General features: G+C 41.1%; 1 protein-coding gene across 1 annotated transcript in view; it reads right to left on the reverse strand.

Annotated features, from left to right (window-relative positions):
• Positions 1-17,984, reverse strand: part of LOC113647559 (NACHT, LRR and PYD domains-containing protein 3-like) — a 233,062-nt gene that overhangs the window by 50,259 nt on the left and 164,819 nt on the right. The window contains exons 7-8 of the mRNA XM_047801962.1: positions 6,803-6,976; positions 5,573-5,746 (exon numbers count right to left, since the gene is read on the reverse strand). Coding sequence (XP_047657918.1) covers positions 5,573-5,746; positions 6,803-6,976 — 348 coding nt within the window. The remainder of the gene's footprint in view (positions 1-5,572; positions 5,747-6,802; positions 6,977-17,984) is intronic.

Here is a 17,984-nt window from a genome sequence, read left to right on the forward strand (position 1 = left end):
TTGGCATCCAAACGTGTACATGCAGCTCCATGTAATCTGTATAAATGGAGGTTGTAATCGATAGTACATAACGTTATTTTATCATTAACACAGAAAAAAGTTAGCCTTAGCATGTAGCTACCTACTATCATGTGTGCTTATAATGTATCATATTGCGGTAAAGTAAAAGTGTATTAAACATTAGTATACTTTAGGTACATTATCAAATGCGCTAACAGTAGCCCCCCACTGTCTGTGTCTAGACCAGCTGCTAGGGCTGCACTCAATGATTTGCTTCGCAGAAGAGCAGAATATTTGATGCAGATTACAAAACAGAAATACTATATAGACGAAAGCAGACCAAGCCGACTCCTTGCACTTACTCTGAAAAAACATGAACAACATTTTAATATACGGGCGATTAAAAATTAAAAAAATGTACTCAATTCACATCCCAAAGAGATTAACAAAATATTCACGTCATTCTTTGAAAAAATATATACTTCAGAAACACAACCCAGTACTGGCCAGCTAAAAGGATTTTTAGACCAATTGAATTTAAATAAACTTTCAAAAGAGGAAATGGACAACCTTGACTCTGATATAACTTTAGAAGAACTACATAATGCAATAATTTGTTCAAGTAAAGGAAAGTCTCCCGGAATTGATGGCCTTCCGACAGAGCTATACCTGGTGCTATGGGATTTATTAGGTCATATTTGGCTACGTACCATAAATGAGGCCATATCCAATGGCCACTTTCACTGATACCTCAATACAGCTTTAATCTCTGTTCTACCTAAACCCGGCAAAGATCACTCAGATTGTTCTAATTATAGGCCTTGATTACTGAGGATGTCAAAATTTATGCTAAAGTTATCGCTAGACGTCTACAAGTAGTAATGGTAGTAGTAATGGATAAGCTAATTGATCCTGATCAATCAGGCTTTATCACTGGCTTCTGACAACGTCCGACGAGTGTTACATGTCATCGCGGAATCAGGGAAATTGAAATCGCCTAGAGGCCTTCTATTTATTGATGCCGAAAAAGCCTTTGATCGGCTTGAATGGGGTTATCTGTGGTATACTTTAAAGAAGTTCAATTTTGTTGACCGGTACATTAGAACGATACAAACTTTATACACTAATCCATTGGCCAGGGTATCTACTGGGGGACTCATCTCAGACAGGTTTAATTTTCATAGAGGTACAAGGCAGGGTTGTCCACTTTCCCCACTTTTGTTCAACTTATCAATCAATCAGTCTCATTGCACCAATTCGGCTAGGTGCATCAAGCCACTTTATTTCCTTATATGCAGATGACACTTTATTATTTCTATCTGACTTGCAGAGCTCGCTTCCTAACGCCCTCAAAATTATAGAAGAATTTGGCATACTATCAGGATTTAAAATTAATCATTCAAAGACTATTTTGATGCCTCTTAATTCTGATGATCTAAATTTTTCTATTCCAAATAATATCTTAATATCAACACAAGTTAAATATTTAGGGATCGAACTCAGACCCACTCTATCCCTAATCTCAAAAACAAACTTTATGTCAATCTATGAGAAAATTGAGTCGGATACTCAGAGTTGGATGTATCTACCCTCATCACCTTCAGCCCGAATGTCAGTGATAAAGATGAATATTCTGCCTCGCATTAATTTTATTAGTTCCATGCTTCCTCTCCCCCCACCTGCAAACTATTGTAAGAAAATAGATTCTTTACTTAGAAAACATATTTGGAATGGAATGCTTCCAGGAGGACAGCAATAGAGTAAGAGACTATTTCACCAATTCGATTGCAAGACTTTTTATTTAAAAAGATTGAATCCCTTTTTCCTTCTAAAACAATTTGGCATGCCCATACTCCCATATGGCACAATCGGAATCTGCTTTCTGGTGGACAACCTTTTGTACAGCCAACTTGGGCTACAAAAGGTATTCTGACGTTAAAAGATATAAATGGAGAGAAATCAATTTTAAATTTTCAAGACTTCTCTTTTCTCTTTTCAAGAGAAAGATTTAACATATCATGTAACACTTTATTTCTATACTTTCAACTTCGTTCCACATTGAAATATCTAAAGATACCTTGGGGCAATAATCTTCAAATTCACTCAGTAATGCAATGGATTCAAAATGCGCCAAACATAGGAATTGTTTCTTATTTTACTCTTGCTTCTCAAAACTCAACTCTGATGATTTCCCTAAAGCTAGAGTGTGGTTATCAGTTTTGACTCCCTATAACAGAAGCATTGACTGGGACACAGTGTGGGTTAATACATTATGTGCCTCCTTGAACTCTAATCATAAATTCATTCACTTTAAAATTATTCACAGAACATATTTGACTACACGTATACATTATGCTATGAGTATTTCACCTCATCCGTATTGCATATTTTGCGGAGCAGGTTGCCTCGACACTTTCAGACATATGTTATGGGACTGTCCAGGTGTACAAAAATTTTGGGATATTGTGCTGGATGGTATATAACAGGTTATCAAGATTCGTTTTCCCAAGGATTTTATAATTGAATGATAATTCTCAACTTTCTGTAAGTGTGAAAGATCAGAAATTTTGGCTAGCAGCTTTGACTGCGGCAAAGAAATTACTAGTTCAACGCTGTAAACCCCCGCATGACCTTTCTGCTAAGCACTGGATTCACTCCTTATTGGAAATACTATACTTGGAACTGTCTTATGCATGGACTTACTATGCAAAGCCTGCTACTCTATCTATGTGGCAGAAGTGGTTTCCACAACCTTGAAGATTTTGGTTATTTAGTCTAAAGATGCTATTTTGTTGTTAATATTACTACCAATTCTGTAAGTATATTTTTATATATACCTATTTGAGCTTATATTGTTTACTTTTGTATTTGTATGGGTCCTGGGGTGCGATGGGATAGGGGTGGGACGGGGGGTGGTTTTGGGAGGGTATTAGTTTAAAAAAAATTTTTTTTCCTTCTGTTGTGAAGTATTTTTGTGTGTTCTATTAAAATAAAAACAGTGAATTACAAAAAAAAAATAATAATAGAAACAGGTCTATAAAATGATACCAGCTCAATTAGGACAGATAACACCTCACAATAAAGTAAGAGTATTACTGGTACAATGTATCTACTGATCTACACACTGTGAAAATAAATGTACTTTGTTCTGAAGTGAGTAGATGTAGATCTTTCAGCATGAACATAAAGTTGAATTTCACACAGATGGTAAAGCAGTTGGGGTTCATTGTTTTTGTTTTGTTTTTCCTCCTACAAATACAAATATCACTTCAGTTCAGTGCTTTTATCTGGGATTTTGGTAAATCTGGGCCTTAATTTTCAGACAAAAACACACAACACATAAAGCTCACAATATACACACAGCTCAACATCAATGCAAATTCACACAATATAGAAAAATCCACACTCAAAGGTCATCACTCCTCGCACTATGCTCCCGCTGATAGTCCAACACTGCTCGACTGGTCCCACCATCTCTGAGGGTACAACAATATACTTAACAAGACTCTTCTCTGTTTTCACACTGAGGTGGTGAAATGAACTTCCCATGAATGACCGTCCAGCTGAGTCGCTGGCTGTCTTCAAAAGACCTTCATCTTCCTGAAATGATTAATCTAGCACTTTTAATCTAGCGTTTTGTTTGTTTAAAGATAAAAAAAACCTGTTTTCCATCCGAGTAGTGCTTTAGACTTATGGTATCCTTAGATTGTGATAGTAAACCGGTATTGATTCATTAAATTAACAGTGCTCTGGATATGGCCAAATGCTTTAAATGTGATGTAAATGTATACACTTTTATTTTTTACTCATGTAAAACACTGGGCCTCAGTTATCACTGGATATAGATGAATTTGTTCAGAAATCTTGTTGAGCATTTACACAGGAAAGATGGTGCTGGTGAGGTCAGCTGCCACCACGACTGCTCCGATCACTTTTTGTATTTATTTTTTAAGTTTTTTGCTGTTTTTCTAGCCCAGACAGCTAGATTTCTTCACCATGGGCATTATTACATATGACAGAGACACATTTATTTCTATTAGTATACAACAAGCTCACAAATTGCTGTTTTTAAACCCGGACTCAAGCTGTCGGAGCGAAATCCTGAGGAACAACAAAGTAAACTGGAACAGCGAGTTAAACGAGCTGGCATCAGGAAAAAGCTGAGAGCAGGAGCACACCAGGCTAGCCTGCCTAGTATCCTGTTAGCCAATGTACAGTTCCCGGTAAACAAGCTTAATGACCTCAGGGCCAGGATATTGTTCTAGAGTGACATTCGGGATTTCAACCCCCTCTGCTTTACCGAGACATGGCTGAACCCAGTGCTGCCTTTTCTATCACAGATCATTTTATTACTCTTTGGGAGACGCTTGTTTCTTTCCTGTTTTCCAACAGCTAGCAGAGGAAACACTCTTTCCAATCTTTTTAATATCCTGATCTGATCCAAGTCAAAATCATTAAGTATGGCAAACTTTCACCTTCTCCAGTGTGTGAGCTGCAGCATGTTTAGTAATTCTTCTTCTGTCATTAGAGTTAATTTTACTTGTGATAAGTGTATTTAGTTGACTCTCTGAGTTAGAAAACCTCCAACTCAGGCTTTAGACCCCTCACAGCGGGGCGAATGGGTGATGACTCAGCAGCAAAGTTGCAAAGCCATATATATATAATGTTATAACTCCATTCTATGGCTGGGTAAAAGTTCCAACCCCTCTGGGAGAAATGGTTGAGTTCAGTGGGAGGGGTTTACCCTTTAAAAACCAGTCTCCCACTTCAGTTCGGGGGTGGAAGTTGTAGGAGTGAGTGGTGGAGTCATTTACATTTACATTTAGCAGACACCCTTATCCAGAGTGACTTACAACTGAGCAACTGAGGGTTAAGGGCCTTGCTCAGGGGCCCAGCAGTGGCAGCTTGGTGGACCTGGGGTTCGAACCCAAGACCCAACTTGTATATAGTTTTCTTTGTTTTCCTCAGACTTCCTTTGGTTTTCTTTACTTTCCCACTTTTCTTTTCTGGGGAGTTGTAAATATTTTGGACTTTGCATTTGAGCACACTGTAAATAAACACCACTTTACACTAAACATCACAGAGTATTGAGTATTGCCATCATTTGGGTAGAAGGTGAACCCGTAAGGCCATGCTACCACATTATCCTTATTTTTACTTTATTCTTATTTTTTTTTTTATTTTTTTATTTATTTATTTATTCTCTCTCTTCTGTTTCCATACGTCTGTAAAGCTGATTTGAGCCAATAAGAATTGTTTAAAAGTGCTATACAAATTAATTGAATTGAATTGAATTGAAGATACAATTCAGGAGGGAGTGAACAGTCAAAAGGTTTGGCAGCATCTCTTCCGATTATTCTGATCCTTAACCAAGTGCTTCACCAACACCACACTGTCCTCTACTTTCAAATTCATCAGGGACTTTTGGAAGAGTTCTGGGGTGAACTGGAGCGTGAGGAAATAGCACCAATAGTTGACTCCTGATCCTGTGACATCCACAATCATTTTATTAATTTCAATATTTATTTATCATAATGTGTATGTGTGTGTGTGTGTGTGTGTGTGTGTATACCTCAGAATCTCCAGTGAGCAGTGTGGACTCTTCAGTCCATCAGAGAGCAGCTTCACTCCTGAATCCTGCAGTTTATTGTCACTCAGGTTCAGTTCTCTCAGACTGGAGTAGTTTAAGCTGAGAACTGAGGACAGAACTCTACAGCTTTCCTCTGTCAGTTTACAGAGACACAGACTGGAAGAGAAATGTTCCACTTTGATGTTTCAATCAGTGAGAAATAAACTGTCTTGAACAGAAGGTTCTAACATCAGGATAAAAATATGAAATGAACATCTGTGTAGAAACTTAGACTGCTCTTGGACAGATCCATGTGTGTCAGCTCATATAAGACGATGTATTTAACTTAATAAAACAGGATAATGTGCTGAAACAAACTTCCGTGTGCTGACTCATATTTCAGTCACTGAAGTCCTGTGTAAAACATGTGACTGCTTCACTGAATGCAGTAGAGTGCCTGTTGTGAAGGAACAATGTCATTGGTTGGACCTGTTGAAAGAATTCACCTCTTACTGAACGAGAGCGGTACTGATTCTGTACAAACTGGGACACGTGGTTCATTCATTCAGTTCAGATGTGAGTCTTCAACAAGAGGAGAAAGGGGCGGAGTCATGCTATGTAGAGACTATAGCACTTTGGAGAAGTTTTATATCTGTGTATCTGTACATTCATCTACAATCTCTTAAATATTTCTCCTTACTAGAGCATAAATGAGAGAGGTAGACCTACTCATTCTGAACAAACTGGTAATTGTTGTTCATGAATGATCTCTGTGAACAAATGAGAATTTGCTGACTCACTGATGTGGTTCATTCAGTTCACCACAAGAAGAAAAAGAGGGTGGAGAAGTGCATTTAAAAACTATGTAGCACTAAGACAAGCCATATATGTTGTTGTTCTTCACAGCATAATCCACTATACATGAATCTGTAAAAATGACTTCATACATAATAAATTAAAAATGTCTCTTTTACCACATTACATTCATATCAGCATTCGTGATCACTCTCTTAAAATTAAACTGAAATTAGACTTAACATTTTTTCTCTCAAAATAAATTCTTTCTTTCATTTCCATTTCATTTTTCTTATGAACTGAGTGTGAATTATTTTCTTTTATTCTACTGTATAACATGTTTGAAATTTGTTTTTTAATGGTTCTGTAAAAATAAAGTTATGATGATTATAATTATTACTTGAAAATTATTAAAATATTTAAAGTGTGTGTGTGTACCTCAGTATCTCCAGTGTACAGTGTGGATTCTTCAGTCCATCAGAGAGCAGCTTCAATCCTGAATCCTGCAGTTTATTGTTATTCAGGTTCAGTTCTCTCAGACTGGAGGAGTTTGAGCTGAGAACTGAGGACAGAACTCTACAGCTTTCCTCTGTCATATTAGAGTCACACAGACTGGAAGAGAAATGATGAAATATCAGAACATTGATCTCAAACACACAGACACAGCCATAATCTAACTAAAATTGAAAATGTAACAGAAATGTCAGTGTGTTTCTGTCAAATACACAAATCAGAGGACAGGACACCACATCAGCACATTTTATATATGTTGGATTTCACAGAGACAATAAAACAGTTGGTGTGTTTTGTTCTCTGTGCTCATACAGGTACAAATCTGTCACCCCCAGACCTTTGATTTTACACACACACTGGTTCAGTTGTTTGGTGTGGACATGTTTGTTTCAGTACAGATGGAGTGTTCACATACATCCAAACAGATTTGACTTTTTAAACCTTTTAAATGATTCTTGGTAATAATTGACACTTTTTTTAGAAAATGTAGATGTGGAAAAATCTATCACCTATCATAAACAATGTACAACATTGTACTCTTTACTACAGATGTCACTGTTACTATTTCAACACAGCTTAGTGAATGTTTCTTTCTTGACAGAGTAAATGGGATCATGTCTTTCATGCCTCTACAACTGAGACTTACAACTACAACTTTTCGTCATAAATCTGAGCTCTTCCCTGTTTACAGAGTGACGTCACATCAGCATGAGTGCACACAGAATCAGAAATAAACAAAATCAAACTTCTTACCTTTAAATGAGTTACACTTTGTATACACAAGTTTGTTTGTTAAATCTAAAACACTGACTATACACATAGCAGGGAAATCTAACTCATCTTGTACGTAAAAATCTAACACAACACTACCACTACTGTGTGTTACACCAAAGGATTTGTGTACTGTAGGTGGGCTTCAGGTGGCTATAAGTGACATGGTACTTCCTGAAGAGTGTAGTGTATATTGTATAATACACAGTGTGGAACTAGCTTTGAACAGCGCATCCTCCCCAAACCTAGCAAGGTAAGTGAGACGCCAAACTCCAAGGTAGCTGTCAAAATCACAACACATCATTTACCTTCAACAATTTAACTGCCATTATTTTCTTCTATTAAGGAACACACTTTAGACCCAGTATAAAAAAAATGAATGTGTCAGATACAATCACAATACACCTTCCAAGTCAGTGCTTTAACCCAGGACTAGACAAAACAAGTTAGCACAAATAACTCACCTGTGTAACTCAGTTAAGCATACAATATAGAAAATCCACCTCCACTCTTTCCAGTATGGTACAATTCAGTATTTTGTTCCCAGTCCAATAAGGGCTCAAGTGATATCAGACATCAGTGTCTGTAAACATTTAGCCCAATGTGTAATATTTTTTCAGTACTTAATGAACTGAGAACAATACCATTTTGTTACAACGTTGGACAACGAAAATATAGATTCACTACAGCTGCTTATAAATACAAACACAGTCCACAGCTTAAAATTTCCCAAATCCACAGAAAGGTTTGAAAGAAAGAAACCTGATGTCTGTAGATTGTTGGTTTTGTGTAACCGAGGCCACTGAACCTGCATTAACGACGACAGTAACTCGAGAGTGATAAGCTTTTGAATGGCTCTCGCGGAACTTTGATGTCATAGATTGATTTGTCTGCGCAGTGCTGCAAGCAGCCAAATACATGTAAACAATACACCTGTTTCATTACGTTCAGGCCGAATACAGATGCCCCTACACTCGTAATATATTCATTTATTTAAAAAAAAAAAAAAAAACGGTGTCACCCTCATGTCCATGTGTGCACGTGTAAAATAAAATATGAATTATTAAAAAATAATTCTGCATTATTTATAAAAAAGTAAATATGCATTATTTATGTCTCCCCACAGTCTTTATTTTAGCTGCTTCATAACATTTAGCCTTGATAGACCACTGAAACAACCCCCAATACTAATCGATCCCCTCTCAGGGACAGTTTTTCCTGTTTTCACCATGTTGTGGGGTGATTGCAGTTACTTTGTTTAAGGCTCTAGACATGTCATGATTGAAGCACCTGCTTCTCCCTCCGTTCGCCACCAGAGGGAAACTTCACCCGAGTACTGACAGCTTCCGGACTGCATTTCCCATAATCCTCCCACCGAGACTGATTACACCGCAACCTGCTGCCAATCACGCACTTCCTATAAAGCTGCACTTGAACTTGACCTCAGTGCGAAGTCTCAATTTGCCACGGCTGTCAGTCTGAGCGTTCTCTTTCCTGTGAGTTCCCAGTTTATTACTTTGTTCTGTTTTCCCTGTTTGTTGATTGTTTGCCACCTGTCCTGACTTTCCGCCCGTATTCGGACTACGATTTCTGTCTCTCCTACATTGCTGTATTTGCTGGTTTTGACCCTTGCCTGTTGTACTACGAGTTTGTTATTAAAGCTTGCAAATGGATCCTCGGCCTCACAAGCCATCATTACAGAAGACTTTACCATCTACCGATCCAGCAGCTATATCTCAACTCATGACGGAGCTATCCTCCCAAGCCCAGCAGATCACTGGCCAGCACAAGCATTTAACTCAGCTTACCTCGCTCACGGGAGAACTTTTCGCAGCACTGCACACGCTGCAAAGCATCTCTGCAGCGCCAAACCCAATGCCGCCAGTGTTGTCACCTACATCTGACTACGCAATCTCCTCGGCCGCTAGCCCACAGCTCGCCTTCCAGGACAAGTTCAACGGAGATCCGGAGAAGTGCAAGTGCTTCCTGATGCAGTGTTTGCTCTTTGTCACACAACAACCCTCTCTCTACATCACTGATGCTAGCCGAATAGCCTTGGTGTGCACGCTCCTTATTGGCAGGGCTTTAGAGTGGGCCACCGCGGTATGGAGGGAGGATGGAATTGCATTTCCTTCCTTCAGCCACTTCCTCACCCAGATGTGCAGCATTTTTGAGTACCCCGCTGGAGGAGAGAGCGCAGAGGAGCGATTACTGAGTATTTCCCAGGGAGAGCGCACGACGGCAGATTATGCCCTCGCCTTTTGAACCCTCGCGGCTCAGGCCAGCTGGGAGGAGAGATCCCTCAAGCTCCTATACCACAAGGGATTGAACTGTGAGCAACAGACCAAACTCACCTGCCATGACGAGGGGAGGGACCTGTCTGCGTTCATAGAATTGTCCAACCAGATAGACAACTTGATGAGAGCCCGTCGAAAGCCCATGCCACTCGGATCTGCTCACCTCACATCCGAGGAGAAAGTGCGACGCTTCCGTCGCCAACTCTGCCTGTACTGTGGTGAACCCGGACATTTGCTGGCTACTTGTCCCACCAGACCACTCAACAAGCGAAACACTTTGGTGAGTTTGAACGTCTTTTCCGCTCGTTCTCAAAACTGCACTCAGTTTGACGTATGGCTAAAGGTGCAGGGAAGAGACATTAATCTCGTGGCTCTTGTTGACTCTGGCGCCGCAGGCAATTTCTTTTCGGAGGAGTTCGTCAAGCGGAAGATGGCTGACCTCTCGGAAAAGGGCGCATAAGATTCAGCACCAAGGACGTTGAATTACAAATGGACTGAATCCAAGGCTATGAATAAGTATATTGAGGAGGAGTTAAAGAAGGGGTTCATCTGACATTCTGTGTCTACAGCATCATCTGGGTTCTTCTTTGTGTAAAAAAAAGGACAGAGGGCTCCGACCATGCATTGCACTTTGAACGAGATCACCGTGAAATTTCGCTACCCTCGCCCCCTCGTGCCGTCGGCCCTGGAACAACTCCACAAAGCCAAGTACTTCACGAAGCTGGATCTGCACAGCGCGTAAAACCTCATCTGTATAAGAGAGGGAGATGAATGGAAAACCACCTTTTCTACCCAGTCTGGTCACTATGAATACTTGATCATACCGTTTGGCCTTTCTAACACCGCTGGGTCTATATTGACGACATCCTCGTTTACTCTTTGACGCTAGTGTGGGGCTTATGTAATGTGATGTTTCTGTTTTTGAAGGAAATAATACCCCCCATATGTTTTTTGTTTTGCATTATGTAGTTCATTTTGATGTTTGTGTTTTGGATTTATGATGGGTTTAATACATAAAGTCTGAGTTGGAGAAATGTTTGTGTAAATGAATGAAACTGCTCAAACTGCTGTGATGAATGCTCAAGAAGGCATGTTGTGTTAGCAATTTAACTGTAGGGGGCTCTAGCAGGGAAAAAAGGTGCAAGCGAGGACTGAAAACAAAGGGTTAATGGAAAAAAGTTTTCAGTGTGTTAAAAAAAGCTTGGAATTAGCGCTTCCTTTTTGTAAGCCGAGAGAGAAGAGAAAAAGACAATAAACGAACCCATCAAACCATGCACGTCTGGAACTTAATTTATTTCAGCATGCAACAAACTTGGAGGCACCGCTGGGATTTATAAGAAGTGTGAGTTTAAGGGATCACCCAAGTAGGGTCGGAGCGAGTCAATTGAGGAGCGGAGATTCACGGTCGAGTAAGCAAGCATACCGTCTCGCGATGGATCTGGAAACGCTAGCCGAACGCGTAACAAAAAGGTTGTGGCTGTTGCGGCTGGACCAGGTGAAGGAGGTATGTGAGTGTAACAAAATCCCTACCGGGCATGTAAGTACTAAACACGCATTTATTAAGATAGTCACAGAGTCTGTCAATGTTATAATGGATAGCGAGGAAGAAGATGTAGCAAAGCGCTATATGTGTTCAATTCTAACTTTGATGGAGGCACAGCTAGAGAGGGAGAAAGTGGAAAATGGCACCACTGATGAAACCGTGACAGATATCTCTCCGACCACAAATGATTTACCGAAGGAGGTGGATTTGCATTCTGGAAATACAGTGATGGGAAAATGGAAGTAAAAGAGGCTGGAGCAGGACAGAGTAGAGCCATTGAACAGCAATCATTTATTAGTCTTGCCCCTGAAGTCACTGTGAGGAGAGATTTCAAAATCTGTGGACAGATCGGAGAGGTCGGACAAAAAGACAAACTGTCATTCACTAATTTAATGCATCAGGTGGATAAAGGATTGAGAAGGGGCCATGATGAAGCAGAAATTATTGAAGGTGTAATAAAAGCCATTAGCCCAGGACTAAGCTTACGCAATATGCTTGAAATTAAAAGAGATCTCACTCTCTCACAGCTGAAAGTAATATTGAAGGGACATTTCAAGGAGGACAGTTCTACTGATTTGTACTACAAATTGGTGAACATTACACAAAATGCAAACGAGTCTCCACAAGCCTTCCTATTTAGAGCTATAGTGTTAAAAGAGAGGTTGCTGCACACGTGTGAAGAAGGTAGTGAATATTTTAGTACAGAGCATATTCAGAAAAAGTTCTTGCGCTCAATGGGCACAGGTTTGAGCAGTGATCATATAAAATTTCAACTGAGGCCGTGTCTAGATGATTCAGAGATCTCGGATGAAATGCTGATAAACAAAACAAATGAAGCAGCTGGTGATGAAACAGAGAGACTAAATAAACAAAAGAAGAACACAGGGAGTAAAGTGGCAAAAGTACACCAGCTGTGTTCGGAAATGCAGTCCCATTCTGGCAAGCAGGCTGAAATGACCACCAAAGAGTTGGTTAATAAGCAGCCAAGTGACATCTTCAAGCGAAGAGGCAAAGAGGCATCAGCAGTGGAGGGACAGAAAGAATCAGAGCTATATGAGATGGTTAAACTTCTGAGAGAGGAAGTTGCAGAACTTAGGAAGAGTGAAAATCACCCTCCTGAGCGTGTAACCAAGGGAAGAGCCAGAAAAGGTGCAGAAAAAGGAAAAGAGCCGGAAAGGGTGCAGAGATTGTCAGGAGAAAAGTGAGGAGGATCGATGTGAGCACTGCTTCAGATGTGGAGTTGTGGGACATGCTGCTCGTGGCTGTAGAGCCATAAAGAGTCCAGCCGAGGGGAGGAGCAATGTAAAGATATCTGTCCATTCAATGAAACCAGAAAGCTCCACCCCCATTCTGAACTACATTGATCCACAAGAGAAAACTGAAGAGCTCCTGCGGCAAAGAATTAAACAACTGGAAGCAGAACTTGAACAAAGAGGAAAGGCTGAGCATGCCAGAGCTACCACCTACGTCAGCCACATTCCTTTGCAGCGTCAAGCTAAACTGGATAAACTCATTGGTCCCAGATGTATGGTTGACTGCTTCTTTGAAGGTGTGCCAGTGAAGGCGCTCTGGGACACTGGATCGCAGGTGACCATTATCAATGATGAGTGGAAAAATACCTGCCTTAACCATCTACCGACACGGAGCCTGAGTGAATTATTGAGTGAAGGTGAAACCCTCATTGGTCAAGCAGCAAACCAAACCGATATTCCCTTCTCTGGATAGGTGTAGCTGAAACTCCAACTAGGGCCAAAAAGAGGGGCTCAGGTAGAACTGCTGGTGCCAGTGCTTGTCTCAAAGGAGCAAGGCGTAGGGCAGCCTCCAATCATTGGCTACAATGTGATACAGCATCTGGTGTCAAAGGGAATGGAGCAGCACTCTGATGTTGACCCAGAAGTGGTAAGGGAAGCTTTCTCATTCAACTGCAGAAAATCTGTTGCACTGATCCAAATCATGCAGAACGGGGACCAAGCGGAAAGATACGGAATAGTGAAGGTGGGAAGGATTAATACAATAGTGGCAGCAGGACAGACGACAACAGTAAGTTGTAATGTTAGGACTTGTCAGCTGGCTGCAAAACAGGAAGTCCTGTTTGAAAAAGAAGATATCCCACAGTGGCCTGAAGGGCTAAATGTAGCCGGGATGGTAGTTAGTCTTCAGAAGGGGAATTTAACAAAAGTACAGATCCCAGTCACCAACAGCAGTAATAGGGACATTACTCTCACTCCTCGTACGGTCCTGGGATGAGTACAGCAAGTCAGAGCCATATATCCAGCAGACACCAAACCCGTCGTTGTAACATCAGACAGGAATGTCAGTAGTGGTGATGGGATGGCACGAGTAGCAGTCACAGAAAGTAGAGAGGGGACAGGTGTACACCGCATTGTCAGCACAGTCCAAGATGTTAACAAAGAGCTGTGGGACCCACTAGTGTCGATAGATCACCTGACACCTGAACAACAAAGGAAAGTTCAGCAAATGCTGAGAGAAGAATGTGAAGCATTTGCAAAGGATGAGGATGATGTGGGGTGCATCCCATCACTCCAGCTGAAAATAAGGCTGGAGTCAAACGCATGGAAAGGTTCAACCGAACATTGCTGTCAATGCTCAGATCCCTGCCGAGTCAAGCAAAGTCTGATTGGAAGAGCTCCTTAAACAAGGTAGTCCATGCATATAACTGCACACGAAGTGAAGTAGCTGGGTATGCTCCATACTACCTGCTGTATGGGAGAAACCCAAGGCTGCCCATTGATTTAATGTTTGGCCGGAAGCCAGGAGAGTGTGGAACTTCACATGATGATTATGTCGCCAAGTGGAAAAAATGCATGGAGGAAGCGTATGAATTGGCAGCAAGAACAGTCCAAAAAGAACAGAGTAGAGCAAAGAACGGCTATGATAACAAAATACATGGAACAGATCTCCAGCCCGGAAACAGAGTGCTAGTGAGAAATTGTGGAGAAAGGGGTGGGCCAGGAAAACTTCGTTCTTACTGGGAGGATCAAGTGTATGTTGTGACAGAAAGAAAGTTTGATGATGGCCCAGTGTATGTAGTGAAGCCAGAGCGTGGCTCAGGGGTATCAAGAGTGCTGCACAGAAACTTGTTGCTACCCTGTGATTTCCTAAATATAGACAATAGCAATCAGAAGAAAAACAAATTGCAACCAAGGAGAAAAAGGCACACACGTCAAGTGAATGTAGTGGCTGAAGAGGATTCTGGGGATGAGAATGACTGGAGATGCTTAAGGGCATTGTCGACAAAGCAGCTTGCAGAGAGCACAAGCCGGTTGGGTTCAGAGAAGGATGACCTCCAGTTAAGAAGTATGGGAGGAGAGCTAGACCAGGAGCTTGATAATGAGCAGGCACTGCCCATAGAGCAGGAATGTGATGAAGGGGAAAGAAATTCAGGAAAAGTTGCAGATGTAATGGGGGATGAAAATGAGATGACAGAAGCGGGAGAAGAGACATCATCGGACGAGGTAGACGAGAGTGGCCCAGCTGTAACTCATCTGTCACAGAGAATGTATCCTTTCAGACAAAGACACCCACCCACGATATTTACATATGATACATTAGGCAAACCTTCTATTGCACAGAGAGTAACTTCATAGTTGCTGTATGAAGTTTTATTAGCACAGTTCATTTTTCTAAAGTAAGAAACAGTTCATGGTGATAGGGTTATAGACTTATGTTTTAGTTAATGCACATATAGTACCAGTAAACAGACATTGACACATAGACTGCTACAATTTGATGAAACATGCAAAACGCTATATGTGGGTCTGTATATAGAGCATAGAGCATGTTGCAGGTGACAACCCCTCAGTACTTGATGCGTGACCCGTCTTATGACAAGGTAATCCTTCAGACATCATGTGGCCAGTGGTGTCTACGCCAGCTGATGACATTAAATGGGAGATGGATGTCATACTAAGGCAGTTGCAAGATAAATGAGCATTGAGTATAGTAACTGACTCCCTTGTGTGCTATCTTGCTCTAATGTTAACACATTGTTAATGGGAACAAGGAGATGTCGAGTCGACAATCATTTTGGAGGGGAGAGTGTGGGGCTTATGTAATGTGATGTTTCTGTTTTTGAAGGAAATAATACCCTCCCATATGTTTTTTGTTTTGCATTATGTAGTTCATTTTGATGTTTGTGTTTTGGATTTATGATGGGTTTAATACATAAAGTCTGAGTTGGAGAAATGTTTGTGTAAATGCATAAAACTGCTCAAACTGCTGTGATGAATGCTCAAGAAGGCATGTTGTGTTAGCAATTTAACTGTAGGGGGCTCTAGCAGGGAAAAAAGGTGCAAGCGAGGACTGAAAACAAAGGGTTAATGAAAAAAAAACCCAGAGTTTTCAGTGTGTTAAAAAAAGCTTGGAATTAGCGCTTCCTTTTTGTAAGCCGAGAGAGAAGAGAAAAAGACAATAAACGAACCCATCAAATCATGCACGTCTGGAACTTAATTTATTTCAGCATGCAACACTAGCAGAACACATAATAATGAGGGCTGTGCTGAAACGTTTGATACAACACCGACTTTATGCTAAGGCTGAGAAGTGTGAGTTTCATAAGACCTCAACATCGTTCTTGGGTTATGTCATCTCCGCCGAGGGGGTCGCCATGGACGATTCAAAGGTACAAGCAGTGGTGAACTGGCCTCAACCTCAAACCAAGGAGCTGCAAAGTTTCCTTGGGTTTGCGAACTTTTACCGCTGCTTCATCCTCTCACGTCCATGACCAAAAAGGCACCGTCTCATCTCCATGGTCACCCGAGGCCATGAGGGCCTTCCAGCTACTGAAGGAGAGGTTCACCATGGCTCCCATTTTCCATCACCCTGATCCTACCCGGCCGTTTATCGAAGTCAACGCCTCCAGTACCGGAATCGGGGCGTTTCTTTTTCAGCGTCAGGGTCTAGCTAAAAAGATGTATCCGTGTGCATACTTTTCCCGAAAACTCTCGCCCACAGAGTGCAACTACGATGTGGGAACCACGAATTGCTGGCCATGAAGACTGCATTCAAGGAGTGGTGGCACTGGCTAGAGGGCACTCAACACCCGTTTACAGTCCTCACTGACCACAAGAATCTGGAATATTTACACTCCGCCAAACACATGAACCCCCGCCAAGCACGATGGGCCATGTTTTTCACCTGTTTCCAGTTCACGGTCACTTACAGACCAGGATCCAAAAACACTAAAGCTGATGTGCTCTCTCGTCTGAGCCGAACTAGGACACTCTTCGTCGTTCCTATTCAGTGTAGTGTCTGGTACAGGTCATTTAGATTTCATGTCCCAGGCACCCTAAACTTTGGCATCTACTCTTCAATCAACCGATGAACAACCCAGTTTTACGATTTTGAGGTCTACATTCCACAGTGTCACACACACAACTGGCTCCAGAATGTCTGGAGCCTACACAAAGACCAGATAACCCCATACAGCTTCTCTGATTGAACTCATAGGGGCCCTCAATACAAAACATGCACACACACCCACACACACAACACAATCCTTTTACTAATAAAACCAGTAGATAAGATACTCTAAGATTCTTATTCTTATAACCCTTTTGTAATGTGTTTCTTCTGTTAAGGCTTGCCTTACTTTCCTGACAAGGGTGTATTTTATTCATGTGTCAGAACACAACACTGTATTAACATCAGTTATACTCTAATTACTGATCCTGGCATGTTAATGTATACCTGTTCTAATGCTGTATGCCCCTTTAAGGTCTGATGTCAGAATGTATACGAAGTTACAGTATCGGTTTTCCACTTCCCTAATGAAAGTGCATTTTGTTTTGTGTTTAATTTTTGTTTTTTGCCTTTATCAGAACACAATATCGTATTAACATCGGTTACACTTTGATTACTGATCTGTGTACTATGTAATGTACCACTGCCTCTATACCATTATTACCCTTCATGTTTAGTATCCAAATGACCACAAAATTATCAGTTACTCATTTTTCAAACAATGGTGTATTTTATTTGAGCACGAAAGGCGCCATACCGTCTTAATGCACCTTGGATAAAACTTTAAAGTCATCTAAAAGTTTTATAGCTAAACCACGCCCACAGACACCTGAAACAAGGGGAGTTTTTCTCTCCGAAATCTCAGGCCGTAGTATAGGCCATCTCCCCAAAGATGGGTGGAGTTCGGGACCTTTAAAATGTCACAAACACCACCAATCCGGGGTCAGGTTTTCGGAACAGCTTAGAGACAACTCCATCTTCCTTCATAGCACTTCCGGAAAGCTCCACTTCCCAGAACCATCCTCAGATAGAACGTCTGACCCCACCCTAACTGACTCTTCAGAGATTTTTCTGTTGCATCCGGACTCTTGTGCAGCAAGCCAGTGCAAGTAACCGTTTCCTTTACCAACCAATTTAGATGCGTATTTTAAGTATGAACCTTGTATTGAGTCTTAAGGTGATTTTAAGTTTCTGTGATGATTTCCCAGTTAGGGGGTGATTAATTTTTGAGCCA

The sequence above is a fragment of the Tachysurus fulvidraco genome, chromosome 16 (assembly GCF_022655615.1).
Source record: "Tachysurus fulvidraco isolate hzauxx_2018 chromosome 16, HZAU_PFXX_2.0, whole genome shotgun sequence".
NCBI classification, from domain to species: domain Eukaryota; kingdom Metazoa; phylum Chordata; class Actinopteri; order Siluriformes; family Bagridae; genus Tachysurus; species Tachysurus fulvidraco.